The sequence below is a fragment of the Anas acuta genome, chromosome 7, assembly GCF_963932015.1.
Source record: "Anas acuta chromosome 7, bAnaAcu1.1, whole genome shotgun sequence".
Taxonomy (NCBI): domain Eukaryota; kingdom Metazoa; phylum Chordata; class Aves; order Anseriformes; family Anatidae; genus Anas; species Anas acuta.
Window position 1 is genome coordinate 32,582,590 of NC_088985.1, and position 21,036 is coordinate 32,603,625.

Here is a 21,036-nt window from a genome sequence, read left to right on the forward strand (position 1 = left end):
AGGAACAGTTCCATGTAACAAAGACCTGTGCCCTTGTTCAAAAACAGTCAGATCAGAAGCATCAGACACTAATTATGTCCATACAGTTTAAGTCCACTTCCTTGTGTACAAACACAAGAAAAAACAAATCGCTCATTTTCTTCAAAACTCAGCCTTATTCACTGTGAGATTTTTTTGGTAAGTGAAATGAGAAATGGTTCTGACACAGTGAACAGCTGTCTTATGAAGTTAACTTACTAAGGAAGCAGGTTCTGCAGGAAGAATATAATTTAAAATATACACAAGGAGGCAGGACCGATGAAAAGCTACACAAAACCTTAGATGTACAGCCTTCCTACTGCAACTCTGCAAAATACAAATTGGCTTTCCACAAAAAAATTGTAAATAAAACATCTTTTACATGGTTTCAAGTGCATAGTTTACAAGTTCAGCCTTATATACCTGTTGTCAGTTTTACAGCGAAGAGGGACAACGTTTTGACAGATGACAAGAGGATAAGCCCTTTATCATGTTTCACTTTTATTGAACATTTTCTGCAAATGCAGATTACAACCTTGCTTCAGGTTGCACGCATCAACGTAAGCCATGATAAATCAATGCTTTTTGAAATTCAAATCCTAGCGGTAAGGGGTTAGGTAGTGGTTGATTTCTGTAGTTAGAGAAATTACAACAGTGTAACAGTCATTCATAAAAGCAGTATGGTGCAAGAGGCTCTTTGGTGCCAAAAAGTTGTCAGTAATGCATTTACGAACGCTACTGAGTAGAAAGCAATCCAAATTACAATTCTTCCTCGCAGTGCTACAGAAACATTAAAGGACCCTGGAGACTCCCGTATCTTGAGTAGTCTGCGAAGAAATATCACCATTAAAGAACAGCCGTATAAAAACCAAGGAGAAAAGACTCAAAGGAGAAAGTATATCCTATCTGTCATCCTGAAACACAGGTCAGGTAACGCCCAACCCCGCACCAGGCATGTTATTTAATCAGATTCAAAGTGAAGTCCATACTGAGACCTGAAAGATCACCGCCTTAAACTTACGCCCACTTATATGGGCATTACGTGGCAATGTACTTGCAACACCGAAATCTTCAGTAGCGCCTAAAGAACATACTGCTTACACACCAGCATGTATCCAGAACAGTCAGAACTCAAACACCTAGAATTACGTAGAAACCCCAGATTTCAAGTGAAGTCTAAGAAACCCTAAAATAATTTGCAAATTCACAGATCTAACTCATGATCATTTTTTTTGAAACCAGATGAGTTTAACAAAAATGCAGACTTACTTGTGATTTTTTTTTTCCAAACTACAATGTATAGGCCGATCCTCGCGTAGATATACACATATATACAAAATTTATAGAAAAAACAAGAGTCCTGTGGATGAGATTCCTAACTTCAGCAAAAGAACACAACACACATGATAAAGGAGAAACAGAGATACATGGCCAGTTCTGTCATCACAAGCACTTATGGTTCCACGCTAACTTCAGTCATTATTGCATGCATTAGAAGCCTGGAGTTGCAAGTATCTCTGAGTACAGTTGAACCAACTGACTAAATTGCTCTTCCACAATATCTCACTTTCAACCTGATCTAAAATTCAAGGTACTATTAAACACGTCAAGTAGAAGAGGAAGAAAAAAACCTCATGTCGTTTGCTACAGCATTAAGTGTTGTTAATTGCACAACCTGGCTGGGTTTAAAAAAAAAAACTGCAAGTTTCTATTTCAAAATCTATTCCAACTTGCAACACCTGCACAGAAAGAAACAGAAAAGATAAAATATGCAGTTTCTCAAACACTCCTTTAGAACTACAGCACCTAAAATCAAACATTCCATTTCTTTTAAAATGCAAGTTTGCTTCACTGGTCTACCACTGCAAATCCTACATTTAATCGTGCTGCCTCAGTGTATTTCTGAATACAGCTGAAACATTTGCACCCCCTAGCTGTCATAGGTAAGAGACAGTACTTATATCTAACTTACATTCATTTTCAACTTCAAATTTATTGAGGCAGTTTATATCAATGTATCCATAAAATTATTCAGAAATAACCCAAGTATACCATTTAAACATCTTCATGATTTATCCATTTACACACTCAGTACACAAACAACCCAGCCTCTGTACAGGTTCATCACATGCAAACCACCCATAAAGACAAAAACTTTAATTAAAAATAAGTCACAACTCAGTGTACTGTTTCAACTGCATCTCCATTTACCAAATGGCACATTGAATATTCTCTAAAATAAGATGTTTTTAACAATCTTGTTAAAAAATTCTTGGGCAAAATATTTCTAGACTTAAAAAACATCAAGATTTTTCAAAACACTCAAGATACTATACAACTTATAATAACCTTGAAATAGGTTTACAAGGTTGTTAACCAAGGTATTTACATACCAAATAATGTAAAGCAAAAAATTCGTATTTCTAATGACAAAAAGGTGATGCATTAAAGATTTATGAAATTAAAATTAAGGCTCTTTGTTATAGTTCTTTATGTAACTTTACATAATAGCCAACTTTGGAAATGTCAGTCTTGCACATTCTTGTCAATCTACTGCATTTAAAGCAGTAGAGTATATTAAGTATTACTTTGAATAATTACATTGCTACCTCTATGTTTGAGCATGCTTTTGAAACACTGTAATTATGAAATATTTACAATGTGTAGCCTTCAAACTTTATGTAAAAGTACAAGTATGACTGTCTGATTTGAATACAAACAACATACCTGCAAAAACTTCTTTAATTCTCAAAATTAAACGCAAACTCCTACAATCTTAATAAGCAAACCAGCTCTGAAAAGTTATAATATGTGCCTGAACGTGGACAGAAGTTATGTGAAATAACTCAGACAGTACTGTTTTTCATTTCAGACCAAACTATTCTTTGTATCATACTCTGTTTTCTTTAAGCATGTAGAAAAATTAAATATTTTTTAAAAAAATTATTCCAAGACCTACGTATGCTTTCAGAGCGATGTCCATAGGTTTCTTGAAAAACCAATACTGTCTAGCAGGTTGTAATGATTGGTCCACAGTTTATTTCAGGATGTGTGTTCAACTAAAAGCAACTTGCTGTTTTGTTTTTCAACGTCATTTCTCTTAAAAAGCACAGTGATATAAAACACTGAAGACAGAACAAAAAAAAATGGAATGGTAACCTAAGGATCAAATTCATTAGCCATTTCTCCTACTATATCAAAATTTGTAGTCAGAATTGTCTTTATTGACTTTATTTTTAATTTTTTGTACACAAAGAAAAACATGTTCATATCCATCATGAACAAAAACTTAAAAAGGCAGAACTAGAAGACATTTGTGTCCTTCACCAAAGCAAAGCTGTGCTAAAGGTTCCAAACATTTCCATTTTTAAAATAAATATTTTCTTTTTTTCATTGTCTACATTCCAGTCTTCAGAGCATCACTGGAAACTGCGGCCTATCATGAAATACACACTTTTAAACAGAGTCCCAGCTCACTGCGTTTGGTAGCTTGCCATACCATATCCAGCTTGGTTAGGTATTACAGGAGCACCTTGTCCCTGGGCAGGCTGAGCACCAAATCCACCCATCCAGGCAGCAGATGGAGATTGGCTTAAAAAGGAACAGGAAAAGAAAAAATAAAAGAAAGAAATCATGCAAGCTAGTCAAGTTATTTACAAGTCAACAGACTAAAAAAAGAACATAAAACACACTTCCTACGCTACCAGTTACACCAAAATAGAACATTTTATTTTTCTGTGAGTAATTCAGAAGCCTTTTATACCAGGCTAAATGCTGCAACATGTGGTTTCTGAAAACACCATAAGCTTTAAGAGGGGGGGAGTACTGGATACTAGTTAGAGAGAACAACCACCTCCAAATGGCACGAATACAGGTATGTGTCTGTAACTCCACACCAGTGATGCAGAAGTGCAAAAAATCCCCAACACCTAATTGGCATGAATACCACTGATAGGTTTCTCAAGGCTTTCTCTCTTGCCAATTAAACATTATGAGAAATTAAACAAAGAAGTTATTTTAGAAGTGTTTTAAAACAAAAAATTCTGGTGAAGGTTTCAAGTATTAAGAGTCCAGCCAAATTCTGAAACTGCAAAAGGGATGTTAGGTAGTTTCTTTCCTCCTCAGTCACAATCCCTTTGGTAAACACCAGGGCTCCACAGTTTAGATTTCTCCACCACAAGTCAGAATCTCAAACTTTTAGGTAACAGACAAGACCACCACCTGAAACTCCAACACAGAGGCAGTCTTTGTTAACTTTGAGTCTCAAGACACCCATATGCACAAAACGTCTTATCAAGAACAAGCCAGAGTGACTCACCCCACCATTTTGTCCATGGTAATCATTAAACATAAGCTTTAGCATGCAACAAGGCTTGACACCTTGTGCAATCCTCGAATCAAATGAGCCTGAAGCTCAGACACAACACTATTGGAACACTCTACAAAAAAAAGTTAAGTATGATTACTCACTCTACTCCAAACCCCTGCTGATTCCAGGCCTGGCCGTACATTCCATATGACGGTACTTGCCACCCGTTGGCCATGTACTGCCCGTACTGCTGGGGATTTCCGTATACTTGGCTCCATTGCCCCCACTGACTGTAATCCACCTAAGGAGAGAAGAATTCTTAGCTCTTCAGGTTCTAGAGATGGATTATGTTCCTTTGCAGCTGCTACAGGCAACACTTTTGACTGTCAGTCACGCTGGCTAAGGCTATTTAGCCACAGTAAATAAATAAAAGTGAGACAGCACTGTGACTAATTAGATCCTCGTACTGGAAGTGTGCACGCACACGTGCTTTAAATACCAAGGGATGTTTGGTTGGATGGTCAGCTAGTCTGCGGTAAGAGGGCTAGCAAGAATCAGAATTACCTCCAAGTTTCTCCCTATCTTGAATCATATCCAGCAGACAGTACCAGATATTCCACCAAAATCACTAGCCCAATTTGATGAACAACTGGAACATAACTTGGACAGAACATGGAATTTTGTAAGAATCCTACTACAACGTTTAGCTGTTATAATTGGGATGCGTTACAGATAATTGCTTGCTTTTGTGATACAAATACAAGAACAAACAAAGAAAAGGTTAAAATGCCGTTACCTGTTGGAAGTTTTTAGTCATATCAGGGGACTCTTTACCCCAATAACATTTAACAACATGTCCTTCAATTGTGGTTCCATTAACTGAAACAATAGCATGTGCTGCACTTTCATGGGTTGAAAATCTAAAGAATGTAAAAACAAACCAGTGTTATGCTTCATAGTCCTTTCAGTGCGTTATTAAAAAAGTGACTCCATACATACAGGAAAATCCCGAGAAGAAGATCTGCTTTCACAGATTTTCATCTTTTCAAGTAAAAAGATTGGTGTCTGCTTAAGAGTTCCAAATTTTTCTATGAACATATGGCAACAGCTCTTAAGGCATCAGCTGAAGTTCATTCAAGTGAAATTATAGGAAGATGAATCAGTACTACCTTAAAATCACAGATTTTCTTTTTCTTTGTGCATACCTGACAAAAGAGTAACCTTTTTCAGGAAACACTCTGATTTCCATAATCTGTCCAAACGGTGAAAAAGTCTGTCTCATAAGTTGATCTACAACACAAAACATTTCTAAATTAGTAGCCCTCTTGGTGTCCACAAAATTTCAGCAATTAAAGAAGCAATAAAACAAATCGTACCTGTTAGCCCAGAAGCAATTCCTCCACAGTAAACAGTACAATTTTTTGGACTTGACTGATTTACTACGTCTTCAAATCTCAATTGTTTTGTGTTATCTAGAAAGAGAGAAGGCCGCTTTTAAGCATCAGGCTAGTAGTAACCGGAGTCCCAGATACTTACCTTATACAGATGTGTGAATTATGCATTTAACAAACATCCAATATTTTATGATAGAGCAGCAGTGCCACCACTACGTTGACTTAACATACCAGAAAAATCTATTCTTTAAGATCTGGAAGCCAAACTAGATACTCAATTAAGTGACATAATTGTGGCAGCACCGTTTCATTCCTCCATTTAACAGTGCTATGCAAGAGACCAAACACCACAGAACTTTACAGAAAGCTCTTACTTTCTTGTGTACTTTTGGGGGCTGGTGGTTTCCGCGTCGCCCAGTTAGTTCTGATCTGACGGCCTCCCAGCCACTGGCCTCCCATGTGTACAATAGCATTTTCTGCATCCTAAAGAGAGGAAAATAAAGACTACGAATACATACAAATAAGAAGTATGTATAAGCCTATGTATAAGATTTGGTTGTCAGCTAATTCCAGCAACTGCTAAAAAGTACATGAAATTCTGAAAAATCCACCTAGTAAGCAGACAAAATCAAGTAACATCAAGACAACGGTTACATAGGAAGGCCCTCACAAGCAATTTGGAAAAGCTTTCTCCCTGTTCCCATTTTCTTTATACAGAGCCAAAGCCAACTGCAGTCGTATACACACAGATACTTGTTGTGTAAAGGTAGTGTATCAGAGTCTATGGTGGCTGCTCCAAGAAAGTGCAAAGGTCATAGAGATGCCAGAAGCAACTATTTAGATGAAAGGACTACAGTTTTAATTACAGAAAATAAAATGATTTTGCCAATTGACTGTATCACCAAAAACATACTACACAAAAGCGTATTTGATAGTAACAGATGAAAAGTAAAGACAGACTTTTTAATCATCATTTAATAATCCCTCACTGAGAAATTTCTTGGCTGTAACCCAACTGAAGTTTATACCACAAAGTACATGCTGCAGAAGACATGATAGAAAATAGAAATGCTTCAATGTGGCCTTCTAGAACCTTAATAGGCACTTCTTGTAGAAGGTCAACTTTAGGCAGATTTAGGGAGAAAAGTTGTAAGTTCAGGGAAGGCTGAATAATGTGTTAATATAATGCTGGGATAGAAATCCACTGAGCTTGCAGTTTCCTATTATTTGCCCCTCTACCCCCCTTCCTCTCTTCTGCCCTTAGAAGGTATGCAATTTACAAAGCAGTCTACCCTCAGACATACCTTCTGTAAGTGTTAAAGTCATTGTATGTATGCAACACACAAACACCCAGAAAAAAACAAACAGTCCACAGCCCACACAGCTTAACACCTTATCTTGAATATAAGCTAACAGACAATCTCTAAGCTCACGTTGTAAAAAAGGAAACGTTTGCTAACTCTGCAAGAAGCAATCGTTTTTATTTCCCCCCAACTCTTTTGAAAGAAGAGAGGCAGAGCAAATAGTACATATGCTTGAAATGCTTTTCCAAGGGCACAAAGCTTAAGAAAGGAAGTAAAGCACAAGGGACCAAGGGAACACGGGGACAATTTAAAGGTGAATGGCTTGCAGCTCCCTGCCCCACACTGACGGTTTTCAGGACAGACTCATCTCAAATACTAATGACTCAGGAACTCAATCCTCCTCTTTTAGTTATACCCAGTGGTCATTTTGAAGACAATACGTAAATACAATGATGAATTTATGAGAGAACACCAATAGAAAAAAAACTTGCATCCTTGCTCCTAAGACACAGTAACTTCCAACCAGACTAGGAAACCAAACCAGCTCAAATTCATCTCACTGCTAGTCTTGATGATCACAGGTACAATAAAAATGGAACCAAGACCATGCCATAACTGTTTTAGTCCAATGCAGCAGTTTAATTTTCTCATAATTGTGGTGTGCATTGAGACCTTAATGGGTAAGGAAAACCACCCCATATTGTCCCAAATGTATCTTTAAACAAACACTACTCAGTTTTCCAAATCCTTTCCAGATTTTTTTTTTAATTAACTTCAAAATTACCAAGAATAATTTGCTGCAGCTCTTGTATTGCTGTAAGTAGCAGGACATTTTACTGAGGTGCAGAGCTCAAGGAAGCATGTTCAGCTGTACTTCAGTGTATGCCACGCATGCAGCAGCATTAGGTCCCCAGCAAGACTGAACTTTGGTGTGAACCGAAACCTGCCAAACACTAAGCCCTACTGCGTAACTGCATGCACAGCTTGGGACTGAGGGCTCCAGGGCTTCACTTTGTTGGGCTTCTACCCTACCACACCAAACCACACTGGACAAGGTGCAGTGCCTCAGCTAGCAGACCCAAAATACAGCATCCCAAAGCACTAGGCCCAGGAGCAGATACTCCACTCGCTCTACAAAAGATGGCTCAACAGACTAATCCCAACTCCAGCGCACCCAAACAAGCTTTCTGCATTCTGGAATCTTTCTTCAGAATGTTCTTGCACCATTGCAGTCATCTAAACTCTTTCATAATTTTTTTATCCCTTACCACAAATAATGGAAGTTTGATTAAACTGTCTTCTAAACACAAATTTCCCTTGAGAAGAAGTCTGTTATGTAGTGAATATATAAACAGGAAAAACTAAAAGAGGAAAAATCTGCAATTATTTTCAATTTACATTGTGATTACTCACCAGTTTGTTATAAAAAGATACAAAACCATAGCCTTTTGACTTTCCAGTTGCCATATCTTTAACTACCCGTGCATCCCTGTGAAAAGAAGCACAGCTATATGAGGGCAATATTAACAACCAGCAAAATAAAAACTAAAAGGAACCACACACACTGTATTGTGAGCATAATTTTTCTTATAAATTCAGTTAGCCCTAAAACTAGTCATTCCTGAACTCTCCCTATTGCTTCTTTACCTGTTAGAAAAAAGCAGTAGGACAAAAAAAATAACATGTAATAGACATGCAACCTATCCACATAACCTATACTGGCTAAAACTAGAATGTTCAAATTGGAAGTATAAGAGAAACAAATTTCCTTTTCTAATATTCTATTGGCTAGGGTCCACTAAGGTTTACTGTTCTATAAATTACTGTAACAATTCTATCTAATTTACCATGCATTTTCTAAATAGTTAAATGTCTTCTGCCTAGTGATACAAAATATATGAAATATTAAAAAAATCGAAAAAGAGGAAAAAATAGGAATTAAAAGGCATACATGGCCTGTTAACAGATTTCTTTATTTTTCTTGGTCAATTCTCTACCATCATTTTGGAGTTTGGGCAGCTGTAAATTTTGAAAAATTGACATTTTCAGAAATTTAAGAAAGGAGAATAAAACTAACAACAATGCTAAGCACACCAGTACGAAAACAACAAATTTACACAGAAATTTTAGTGAGTAAGTTAAAATGATTGGAAATATAGAACTGCACTGAATATAGAATGTTAAAATGTAAATACTAAAATATGTATATATAAATAATGTATAATAAGAATAAATAGAAATGAGAAAAAATCTACAACTGAGTTCCAGTGTGCACAGTTCCTTGCAGTTAGCCTTCAAGATCCTGTCCATTCTTATGAGCAATTCTGCAAAATAACCAGAATGCTATTACTTTTAATTGTGACTTGGACTTTAGAAAAACTGCAGGTCTCAGGTATAAATATAGATTGAGAAACAGAAACCTGAATTATTCTCTTTATATCGATTTTTAAACAGTACTACTTACCACATTAAGAGACAAAAAAGCAAAGTAAACAAAATAGCAGAGGTAAGATTTATGATTCATTTAAAAATATGTGTACAGAACAAGAGAAAAATAAAAACTCTGTTCTTAGAAATATATTCCTGTAAAATCGTATAAAAAATTCATGTGCAACTTTAAAGGATTTCTATGAAGATAAGCTGATAACAGATTAACAAGCTTTTTGTAGCAGTACTCTTAAATATATATTTTAGAATTCACACGCATTCTTTTAATGTTAAATATGTTCAATTGAAACTCCAGATGATTTATTATCACCTGAATTTTCTGAGAGAAGTATAAAGAAACTCTCTCAACTGGCAGAAGTGTGCACATACTATAAATCCAACATTTTTTATTTTAAATATAATTTTAATTCATCATATCTAGAAAAGTAATTTAATTTCCAATATTAGCTTTTTTCAAAAATTTTCAGAAGTTCGACAACAATCTGCTTCATAAAATTATTTAATTGCCTAGTGTTCAATACTGCCTATAAAATGCAGTACAAATGCATTTAAAATATGCTGAAGATGCAACATATACCACTTGGAAAATCACTATTCTGTACACATTCCAAACAATAAAAGAATCACACTTAGAAACAGTAATTAAATTCTAATAAAAAGTTGGAAGATATTAGTACATAAAGTTAAAAGCATATTCCTTTCAGCAAAATTGAAGCACAATTGCATTATTGTATATACAAACATGTTATACGAATACCAAGATAAAAAGACAATCCCTCGTTACTGCCCACCCAACACAAAGAAATTAACATCAGAAAAAATATCTAAGAGATAAGAAATAACATTTCAAATCAGAACCACATTTTTACTGTCAGATTTCCTAACTAATATCAACAATGTTTATTATGATACTTACGATATTTTACCAAAAGGAGCAAATGCTGACTTGATGTCTTCTGTTGTTATTTCTGGACTTAAATCCCCAACGAACACATGGAAGTGATCTGAAAATAAATAATTTACTAATCAAATATTTAACTGCTATCTACAGTTTTAACTCCTGAGAAAGTGATGCTCTGCGTACAGCACTGGGAACCAGGAACGCCCACGATTCCACTCGATGAGCAGCAGCAACTAAACGCGTCCACTCCAGTTTCCCCAGTTGTAAAGCAGAAAACAGAAGAATTAGTTTGCAAAGTTCTATTAAACACAAGATGGGAAGGAGAAAAGTTATGTTTAAATGCATTTATGGCAATCACTACCACATGTTATTAAGTATTTGTGTAGAAGTAATACTGTGCCATTACTTTACTTACTGGATGTATCTTTTTTCTGGCTACTTGGTGTTGTTGCCCAGTTTACTTTGACCTCCTGAAAATAAGTATAAGATTTAGTATAAATTAATAAAACTCTTACATTTTGTAATGTAATTTAAGGGTTGGTTACAACTGTCAATGTTTAAAAAATCATCACTCAATATAAAAGACTGGAGCAATTAAAATAAAGAATGCTTCCTAAATAAGATTATTTTTTATTTTTAAATCAATAGTATTTAATTCTAATAATATTTAATCTTTCTCAACATCTCTAACACAAAAAAATCCCATAGATTTATTTATTTACAAGAACTTATTTCCCTTGAAATTAAGATTACAATATAAACAACTTACCTTTCCCAAAATTTTTCTCCCATTCATAGCAGCTAATGCAGCAGCTGCATCTCTGTGTTCATAAAATTCCACAAAGCAATAAGGGTCATTGCTTGTATGCTGCAAAACAGAAAATCCAACAGAAGAGTTGACCCTTCTGCTATCGGGTTGCTGAGAAGAAAATCCAGGAAAATATATTACTTATAGCTAGAAACGTTAAGAACGATTTGCATCAGATTCATGAAAAAGCCTTTGAAATTATACTTAAATGTAAGAATTCTTAAGATGGGCTTCTTAATGGTCTAGCAATTTCTGAAGCATTGTTTACTTTGTATGAGGTGTCAGTACTGAACTAAAAATAATTCATCTACCAGAAAGGTGATCTGCAGACTGGATGGAGAGGAGGGAAAAGGGGAAGAGTAGAGAGAAGAACAAAATTAGTCTCCTGCCTCCAATATATACTCATAGCCTGAAAAGGTTTGTTCCCCACATACATTTTCACCAATTTTCTCTCTCCTCCTGCTTAAAAAGCTTTCTTTTTATTTACCTGAAAATCATTAGTAGAGCACACTAGTAGAGGTTGCATATTCTTGGCCTCAAGTGAAAAATGTTACACCTAACAGCTGGGAAACACCCCTTAAAAGGGGCTCAAAATAATTAACGATCAAGGGGAAGACACTGATCAACTGATTGCTATTCTCTTGCATCTGGGATATGATCTACTTTTGTACACTGACTTACCAACTCTTCTTTAAAAACACTAACTCACAAATAAAGCTCCCTAAATCAGGATATGAAGAGCAAAGAACACGAAAGCCTTCAGAACAGATGATCAAGTGGAAATGACTACGAGACACTGGATTTAAATTCTGCCCAAAAATGCCATGAGTACAAGAGCTAGGGCCTAACACTTGAAACACTAAACACTTGAAAACACTAGCCACTTAGTATGGCCATGCCATATCTTCTGCAAATGAGAAGGGAAAGAGTGAGTGAAAAAAAAAACAGTTGATGCAAACGGCTAAAGAGAAAAAACACAAAAGGAAAACATTCAGGTATAAACTCAACTGACTGAAGTAGTAACAATGGGCAGGTAAGAACTACTGAAACGTAACAGCAGCTATGAAAAGTTTGAAATGCAGCGATTAGAAGGATGGGCAATGTCAACAGGCACTTTGACAGCTACACGCATGACAGCTGCAGGCCAATTCCAGTCTAGAATCCAACCACTTGAAGTTACCTGGGAAGTCAGTTTCAAGGTGTAAACGTATTACTTTGATACTACTGTAAAGGACTTGTTTGTTGTTTTTTTTGTTTTTAAATACCCAAACAACTAACATGCTATACAAAAATGTTTAAAACCTTTAAAGTACGCAGGTAAAGGCACTGCTAATATTTGTAGCTCATGCTGTTTATGGTTATCACTTTGACAAGTTTACAACTCTACCTGAAAAAAGATACTGTCCTCCCTCTTATTTTCTCCATGTCTCATTCTCTTTGAACCAGAGAGTAATTACAGGGCATTGCTCTATATCAAAACCCATTTCCAGCAGTATAAATACACTATTTACAGTACCTCTGAAATGCAAACATACCCTAAAGGATGCAACAAAATACCCCTCCTAGGTATTCCAGAGGTGAAAACCACTGCCCTTTCTATCTTCAAGATATGAATTCCCCTCTCACTAAGATCTTTTTCCACCCTCCCTTCTTTGTGAAGTCTGTCAGGTGGCTTTGGGGCAGTGAAAGCAGACAGCACACTGAGTAAATGGGTGCTGAACTTCTCCAAATTTCATACACTGCTTGGGGACAGGTGCTAAGGTCAGCCGAGCACATTTACCTCCGAACACCTGAAACCAGCTGCAAGTGGCTTTTTGGTTACACATTTATTTCATAAAGATGTCTTGCTTATTTCTGTGGTTATGCAAAATAAAACAAGCATTGGAATTTCTCATCCACTTTGTAGCAAAGCAGAGTGATGCCAACACCTCTCACTCAGCCAGTGGCAGTACCCTATTTCTGAAGGCCATGGGACAATCACCATTTCTCTAGAGCAAAACCACCAAGAACGTTCTGTAATGCATGCTACTTTCTTCTCGTCTTTCTCCTATAACCATGGCAGAACTCTTACCTTCACTAGAAAGCTTTAATAAAGGTGCCACGTGAGAAATTACTAGTTAAGTCAAAGATGAGAGTGATTTAACAAGCATCAGGTTAATTTGTGGCTAAAAGCAAAAAAGCAGCATGCCACATTGAAAGGAAAAGCAGATCACAGAAGAGTTACTATCGTGGTGTTCCTAAGAGGATACGTCTTGTGACCAAGCTCACTTAATATTTTCATTAATGTTCCTGATAAAAAAAAGGTGACCGTACTCATAAAATCTGTGATAACAACTTAGTAGGAACCACAAGAAGAGCACGCAGAAAGAAAAAGACAAACACAACAGAACCAAAAATTAAACCTAGCACAAGTTCTGATTAGTCCCTGCCTGCTAGAAGATTGTGGGTTATAAATAAAGAAGGAAGAACACTAGGCAGCAAAAAGTTGCCTAGGATATGTCAAGAAGATCACAGAAATAGCTACCAACCCTAAACATATCAGAGTGTTTACAAACGTGAGAGAAGAACGTATTAATACTTACCAACACTTTGTACAAAACCTTATCTGGGATACTAAGGAAATTTTGTTCTAAGAAAAAATTCATTTAAGAACAGCCTAGTGCGGACAAGACCTACTCCAACTTAAAGAAGAGGCTCAGGACATATTTCAAAGAATTTTTGACTGTACTTCTATAGTGAAGAAGGAAAAATTACTAAGATTCTTGTTCAGATAAAGTCAAAAATGGAAAAAAATAGTAATGGATAACACTGGAAACAAGAAAGTTTTTGATTATCAGAACAAGATGGTTCTGAAAAGAGAGGGCATCATCCTTTACATTAAAGCAGAATCTCATCATCAGTTGACAGCAGATATGGCAGGGCTACCAGCAAAAGTACAGGACTGTGCTCAACAACAGGTCTCTTCTGCAAAAGGGTATCAGAAAACATAAACAAGATCGACCCCAGAAAACAGATTACCAGTAACGTCAAAAGAAGCCCCCACAATTTTACCCTGAATTACATTACTGTTGCTACCCCTCTGGATGTGAAAGGCCTTACCTCTGTTATCATTTTACAGCTTTTGCATGGTCCGATCTGGCTGAATAACTGAAGTATAAGGACTTCAGTCACATCTCTGGAGAGGTTTCCTACATAGCTACACAAGGAAACAAACAAAAGAATTAAACCAGAACTTTTCACCTTTTAAAATGTTATTTTTTTAATCCTTAAATGACTATGAAAAAATCTCCCTTTAAAATCCCAGGCATCTTAAATTGAAATACATTATTTACAAATGATTTTATGACAGAGCTTTAATGCAACATCCATGTGTTTTTTAAATTAAAAAGTTGGCAGCACAACTGAGAATGTGAAGCATGAAACAGACATAACACTGGACATCCGTATCTAGCACCAACACTTTCTTCAAAGCAGTGCCATGAGCAGGAAGAACGCTGCTCGGGAATGTTGGATAGAGCAAGCGACCAACTGGGCAACAATGTTTTAAGTTTCACTTCCCACTGAGCATCTAATCAAGCCCACTTTTAATCTGGGTACGAACCCACAGCTAACGCCTCCTATTTCAACAGTAGCTATCGGACACAGACCATGCTGTGCCTTGCAAACAACCACCTCAGTTCTTCTGTTTTCCTGAAGTGGGAAACCTGGTGGCTCAGCAACAGGCAAGACAATCTGTGCAGCACCACGACACAGGACCATCTAGCCAAGTAGCTCAACAGCTACCACCTCTGTAAAAACTCCCCCAAGTTTTAGCAGTGTTATTTTAATATCACCCACACTTATCAAAATTTATTTACAAAGCCTTAGAAATTCCAAAACTTGGAATTGTTTTTATGAAGTTTAGATGGAGTCCTACAATTACACAAATAGTAAGAAAACAACCAACCAACCACATGCAATAGTCGAGTTCTAGAACCACTCCTGGATATTCTGCTAGGTTTTAACACTCACAAAAAGTAAAACCAGGTCACAGAGATGGCTCAGAAAAAGTCAAACATACAAAACAGAACTTCTTTAAAAAAAGCGTGCCCGATTTGGAATCAAACTCCATTGGTAAGGGAAAGGCACATCATATCAGCACAACTCCACATCAGCAGCCCGGGAGCACTCGTTCTTTACAAAAATAAGCCCGTCAAGGTAAAAGGTACACAAATAAAATCAGCAACAAGAACGCAAATTCTGTGATCTAGCTGTTGAAAGAAAACACATTTTATCCATTACACTCTGATCTACTATCCAATCCCCTAACAAGAAGTCAGTGGGAGCTGTTAGCGCACTCTGGTGAGCTCCAACGCGACCCCGGTAAGCATGCGCTTCTCTCACTTACTGGGCATCCCTCGGAGTAAAAGTCTTAAAAGCTACTTCTGTGGTTGACAACTGGCCTGCCACTTAGCTCGAGCAAAATTACAACTGACACCGCTTGTTTTCATTTGAACACCACACAATGAAATTCACAGGGTTTTATGCTGATACTCTTTCAAAAGCTCAGCTCCGAACTCAGCATCAGGAGAGAAGTGCTGCACCAGATCCAGAGCTGGTTTCCGACAGGATGCCACCTGAACACAGACACATCCCTTAAACGCATTCACGTATTCTTCACTTTCTTACTAAACATGCATGAATTAGGAGACATTGGTAATGGAAGCTGCATTTGTAGACTGCGTTGTTAGAAAGCATTTTGGGAAAGTTAAGACCTGCCAAACCAAGGAAGACCCCCCCGTAAGACAGCTTGCCTGCCTCATGGACTTTTCAACTCCCTGTTCTGAAAACATAGAAGATCTGGCTAAGTGTTTAACTGCTATCTGAAACCCTAACTAAGCTCGTTAATCATTCACCAAGTTAAAATCGCCAAGCACTAACAGTTTTAAGTGGAAACACTGCCATTTGCAGACATTGCTAAAATCCGATGGAAAAATGTGGTTTCAAATAAGAGCTCCCCCGGGAAGTGTCAGTACTGACACTGCCACCAGTGGTTGCTGCCCTGTACGTGCTGGAGCACTGACATGGAAGAAGCACAGGGCAGTCCTCCCAACTTCACCCTACTGCAAAGTCAGGCACAGCGAATAACACAGTAACAACACAGGAAACCAAAGGCTCAGCATCCTCTGCATATCAGTATGTTTTTCAGAGTTCTCACGTTTCCAAAGCACCATTTGCAGAATTCCTGTTGGAATTCCTGAACAAAAATGCCAGGAAAACCATTCCTTCCAAACCCATTCAATGAAGCTAAGCTGTGCTGTTGGAAGCGATGCCAGGTGGCTTTCCACCCCACCACATCTTCTGCGAGATGCCACATTGTAACCTTCAGCTATGAAACAGGCTGCATAAAAAAACAAATGAGCAGAGTAATTGTGGACCACCTGATTGCTGGATTCAAAGGGAACATAAAGTCCTAATGGTCTCTTAATTCTCTGCATGTGTATGATAAATGCTGCCTTGATGTTCACCATTACCATAACCAAAAAGCATCAATACCTTACACAATTTGCTAACGCTCGGAAACTTGAATACACTGAGAATACTTCACAAGGAAAGGCTCGTGTGACACGGACAGCATCCACAGAACCCAAAACTCTTGAAGTTCATGTAAAACACATGAACACACACAGCTACAAATTCGAAACAACGCATAAAGGTCAGGACTTGATGGTTGCTTTCATGTCTTTAACTTGGTAGATTGCAGTGACATTACCTCCTGCAATACAGTTAAAGATGACTGGAAAAAAAGTCATACAAGTAAACAGCTCCAGGTACCATGTTTGAATAGTGTATCTCTAAGGAAAGAAATATATTCAACACATTAGGAACAGAAACCTTACCTTTCTGGAAACACAACACGTCTCAGCTGATGCTAATCACCTGGCACATACCGCCAGACTACTGGGGCACCCAAATTTCCCCTTTTTAACCTCAATTTATGCATGATATAACACAGTACTTTCTATTCTACTTCGTGAAAACGAAGTAAGAAGAAATACACCTAAAGAAAACGTGTGGCCTTCAAAAGGCTGTTCCACAGAATTTCAGTATTTCTGGTTTGTTATATCTGACAGGATATATTATTCAGACTTTAAAAAAAAATCATAAAACTAACAGAGAAGAAGCACTTACTATACTTTTATAGGCTGTTGTCTTGGTTAATGTGACAGGGCAGCAAAAGGTTTTGTTTTTTTTTGTTGTTTTTTTTTGTTTTTTTTTTTTTTTTTTTTTTTTTTTTTGCATACTGGCAGTAGTGTTTGTTCCCTTCTGCACGTTTGAAGCACTTACATACCAATTAATAAGCACATACCAAAAAAAAACAAACCACACATATATTTATATACACACACACACACACACAAATATACCCTGATGCAAGTTTCAATACACTATATTCGAATGCTGCTGACAATTCAAAGAACAAGAAACTGCATTTCAAATTTGAAGATCTTGTAAAATTGTACAAAAAAAATAAGAGATGCAAATAGCAGCAATTAGTGTAGATTTTAACTGTTAGGGTAAGGAAGAAAGGGACATTTACAGCCATCGCTTTTAGGTCCACGAAAGCTCCCCTACATACTACTTTGCTGAAAGACAGTAAAAAAAGCTTTCATGCTCATGCAGACAGCACGCAAGAAATGGCAGACTCTACTGAAGAAAGTATTATAAGGATTAACGCAGCCGCTGTGGTGAAAATTCCCTACAAATTCCAGTAGCATCTCTCTGAGTAGTGCTAGTGTACTACAGGAAATAAAATAATAAGAATCTAGTCCCTAGACTACTAACAGACAATACCCCTCTACAAGAGAATTGAACTGAAGGTGTACAAGAAAAGTGAATCCAGCTTTGGGCTCAGAGCTGAAGGGTCTGACTTGTGCATCCAGTCCACAGGACTTGCTGCACAACACAGCAAGGCAGCAACCTGCAACAGCTTACAGGTATTTAGTGACTGCTCCTGACATTTTTTTGGATAGCATCAATACGAACACACAAATTGGGAACTTTTCTTCCCGTTGTCCCTGGCAGCTGAATACACCAGCAGCAGAAGAGGTTTCTGATGGCCTGGTTTCCACTCTGAAGTAGAAGCAGGACTTTGATACTGCTCACGATGGAAAGAGACCCAGCAGTGCCCATGGAAAACAGAGCTTTCAAGAGTTCTGTACAAAGAACTCGGAAGCCCATAGCTCAGATCACGGCCAGCAAAGAAAAAAAGTACACTTTGTTGATTTTCTGTACCATGTGCGACTTGACAGGTGCTGACCAGGATCTAGATGTCACCAGGGAAAACACGACACAGAAGTCCACCTTCCTCGAGTTACCTGCAAATTGTTCAAAGCAGCAAGGAGAAGTTTTTGGCAGAAAACACTGAGTGTTGTTCTCCACGTCTCCATAAAGGCCTGTTAGTTATGAAACATGAGAAAAAATGGAACTGGTGTCTATTTTCTATATTAAGCCACAGAAGATATTTTGAATTCTTAGAGGTTCATCACTGACCTACCACAACCGAGAACAACAAAGCAATCCCTGCAGGTTTTTCTTCAGTATTTCATTTATTCCTTCAGCAAAGCCATCTATAAAGCTTCACTTATCAGCCAAGTGCTTATGCACACCATCAAGCAGAATAAACAATTTATTCTTTACTTAGGCCTTCTCCTGTAAAAACAAACAAGCTAACCTAAAGAGTTCAACTCACAGTATTATTACTTGCTCCTGGGGACAGTACATCTTTTATTTGTAAGGAAGATCATAACATACAAGGGAGAACTATTACCCCGCACAATAACCTTTAAATACAAACTTGCAATTATAAATTTAAAGGTATTTCAGATACCAGGAGGGAGAAGAGGGAGGAAGAAGAAACGCTACAGCGAAATGTTTGTGTTTTATGAAAACAGCCCTAAAAGAATTTTAGGAAAGCAACCTGACATGGCTGTGATTGCTACGAAATTGCTAGGAACTGAACGTATATGCTCTTTACTAGTTTGACAAATTATACGGGGAGTCACATGTGTGCCACAAAACCTCCTGGGCAGCTGTAGTGATGGCATTTCAGACATCTGAGCACAAATGCAATTTTTTGCCTTGTCAAGTGACCACAGGCTAAGTCAGGCCACTGCTGGATGCTTTGAGGAAGATGAACCCACTTCAAGCGTAGCGCCAAAACTTGTGAGCGGTAAGTAAACATTTTAAAATTCGGTCCAGATATAGCTCTTGAAACAAAAGAAAGGAGGAGGAGGAACCGATCAGGACCAGAAAAGAGCCCCCAGTAAAACATGGAGCACCTTCGGCCTTTTCCCTCTGCTCCTTCTCAGGCAGCGCTCTGGGAACCGCTTCCATTCTGTGGGCCGAGCAAAGTCAGATCACTTGGGCAGCCAACACAAAAAGTGAGAGTATTTAGGATGCAGTTATTCAAACTTAACATCTCAGGGAGCAAAGACTGGGCAGGTACTTGTACTACACCATGAGCAAGTTAACAGAACTTTTCCAGACCTAGCAAGGAGAAAAACAACACACATTGCCTCAAACAGCCTCAAATGCCAAGTCATCATTTTGGTGCTGGAAACCAAACTGAGCAATTCCGAGCTGTTTTGCCCTGCCTCAGTAGTTTCTTCAAAGCGGCTTCCCACCCAGAACATCTTTGCAAGCCTTTCTGAAAGCCACTGTCCCTAAAACTAAACAAAGATTGGGTTGGCACCGTCCCGAGCCGTGTCTCGCGTGCAGGCGGCCTGACCACAGTCCTGTTGGGTTGCTGAGTGTTGGAGTGGAGCTTTTTTTACTCGGGGAGCTGCCCAAACCCCCTCACCCCGCAGCCTGGGTGCTCACACCTGCCCAGGCAGTGGGGCCCCCGCTACAAGTTCACAGCGTGCAACAAAGCCAGCCCTGCGGGGCAGCACCCAGCTCACCGGCAGCAACAAAAAGCTCAAATCCTCAATGCTGAAACAGCGAGCAGAGGGCAGCCCTGAATTACTGCACGCTGCTTTCAGACCCCACCACACGCAGCCCCTCACAGGGCCCTCCTGCACCAGCGGCCGCCTCACGGGGGGCAGCCCCGGCCCTGGGGGGGGCCCCACACGGGGCTCGGGGACCCCCCCCCCGGGCTCCACACACACCCGAGGCACCGCCACAGCCCCTCGGGCTCCCCCAAACCTCCCAGCTCCCCCTCCCAGCCCCAGCTCCCCCTCAGCACTCACAGGGTCCGGGGCTGCCCGTCGTCTTCCATAATGGTGCGTGAGCGCCGCTCGCAGCCGGAGGGTGACGGGGCCCGGGGGGGGGGAGGGGGGGGCTCCGCGGCGCAGGGAGCCTCAGGGAAGCTGAGGCGGAGCGGCCCCGGCCGCCCTCGCTCCGTCTCCTCGCCCCCTCGCCGGGTCCCGACGGCGCGGCCCGCTCGGCGGAGGCGAGAGGCACCACAAAATGGCCGCCGCCGCCGCCAGCCGCTCAGGAAGCCGCGCTCCGCGCAGCCGCGCCCCCCGCCGGCCCCGCTCCCTGCCTGGGCTCGGCCCGGCCCCGCTCCTGCCCGCGCCGCTCCGCTCCGCCGCGCCGCGGGGCGCTCTGGGGATCGTAGGCGCGGCCGGGCACAGCTCGGCGGGGCGGGAGGGCTGCCCTCCGCCTCTCCCTCCCCCCCCCCACACACACACCTCGTTTCTGGGTGTTGTAGTCCGCCGGCCGCGCACGGCCCAGCGAGGGGAGGGAGGAGGGAACTACAACTCCCAGCATGCCCTGCGAGGGGGGAGAAGGCGGGCCCCGCTCCCGCTGCGCGTTCCGCCCCGCTGTGGGGGCGAGCGCGGGCGGCGCGGGAAGGGGCTGTGTGGCCCCAC

At 39.6% G+C, this 21,036-nt stretch overlaps 1 protein-coding gene across 4 annotated transcripts; it reads right to left on the reverse strand.

Moving 5' to 3' along the window:
* Positions 1 to 1,991: 1,991 nt before the first annotated feature.
* Positions 1,992 to 20,748, reverse strand: TIAL1 (TIA1 cytotoxic granule associated RNA binding protein like 1). Of its 4 annotated transcripts, none has more exons than XM_068688983.1 (12): positions 20,413 to 20,748; positions 14,282 to 14,378; positions 11,144 to 11,293; positions 10,790 to 10,844; positions 10,390 to 10,477; positions 8,439 to 8,514; positions 6,096 to 6,204; positions 5,704 to 5,799; positions 5,533 to 5,617; positions 5,124 to 5,247; positions 4,489 to 4,628; positions 1,992 to 3,609 (listed from the first exon to the last, which is right to left on the reverse strand). In XM_068688983.1, exons 1-12 carry the CDS (start codon positions 20,439 to 20,441, stop codon positions 3,492 to 3,494), a joined length of 1,167 nt encoding a protein of 388 aa, XP_068545084.1. In that variant the 5' UTR covers positions 20,442 to 20,748; the 3' UTR covers positions 1,992 to 3,491. The 4 variants fall into 4 exon arrangements, with proteins under 4 accessions (XP_068545084.1, XP_068545085.1, XP_068545087.1 ...); XM_068688984.1 differs by having other exon boundaries at positions 11,144 to 11,242; positions 20,413 to 20,746; XM_068688986.1 differs by lacking the exons at positions 10,390 to 10,477; positions 10,790 to 10,844; positions 11,144 to 11,293; positions 14,282 to 14,378; positions 20,413 to 20,748 and adding an exon at positions 9,281 to 9,302.
* Between the last annotated feature and the right edge of the window lie 288 nt (positions 20,749 to 21,036).

Excerpts from the sequence above, each read along its gene's own strand:
- TIAL1 (XM_068688983.1), bottom strand. The coding sequence starts at position 20,441 with ATGGAAGACGACGGGCAGCCCCGGACCCT. Across the intron at positions 14,379-20,412 it reads GACGGGCAGCCCCGGACCCT|CTATGTAGGAAACCTCTCCA; the intron begins GTGAGTGCTGAG and ends TTCCTTGTGTAG. Across the intron at positions 6,205-8,438 it reads TATCTTTTTATAACAAACTG|GATGCAGAAAATGCTATTGT; the intron begins GTGAGTAATCAC and ends TCCTCTCTTTAG.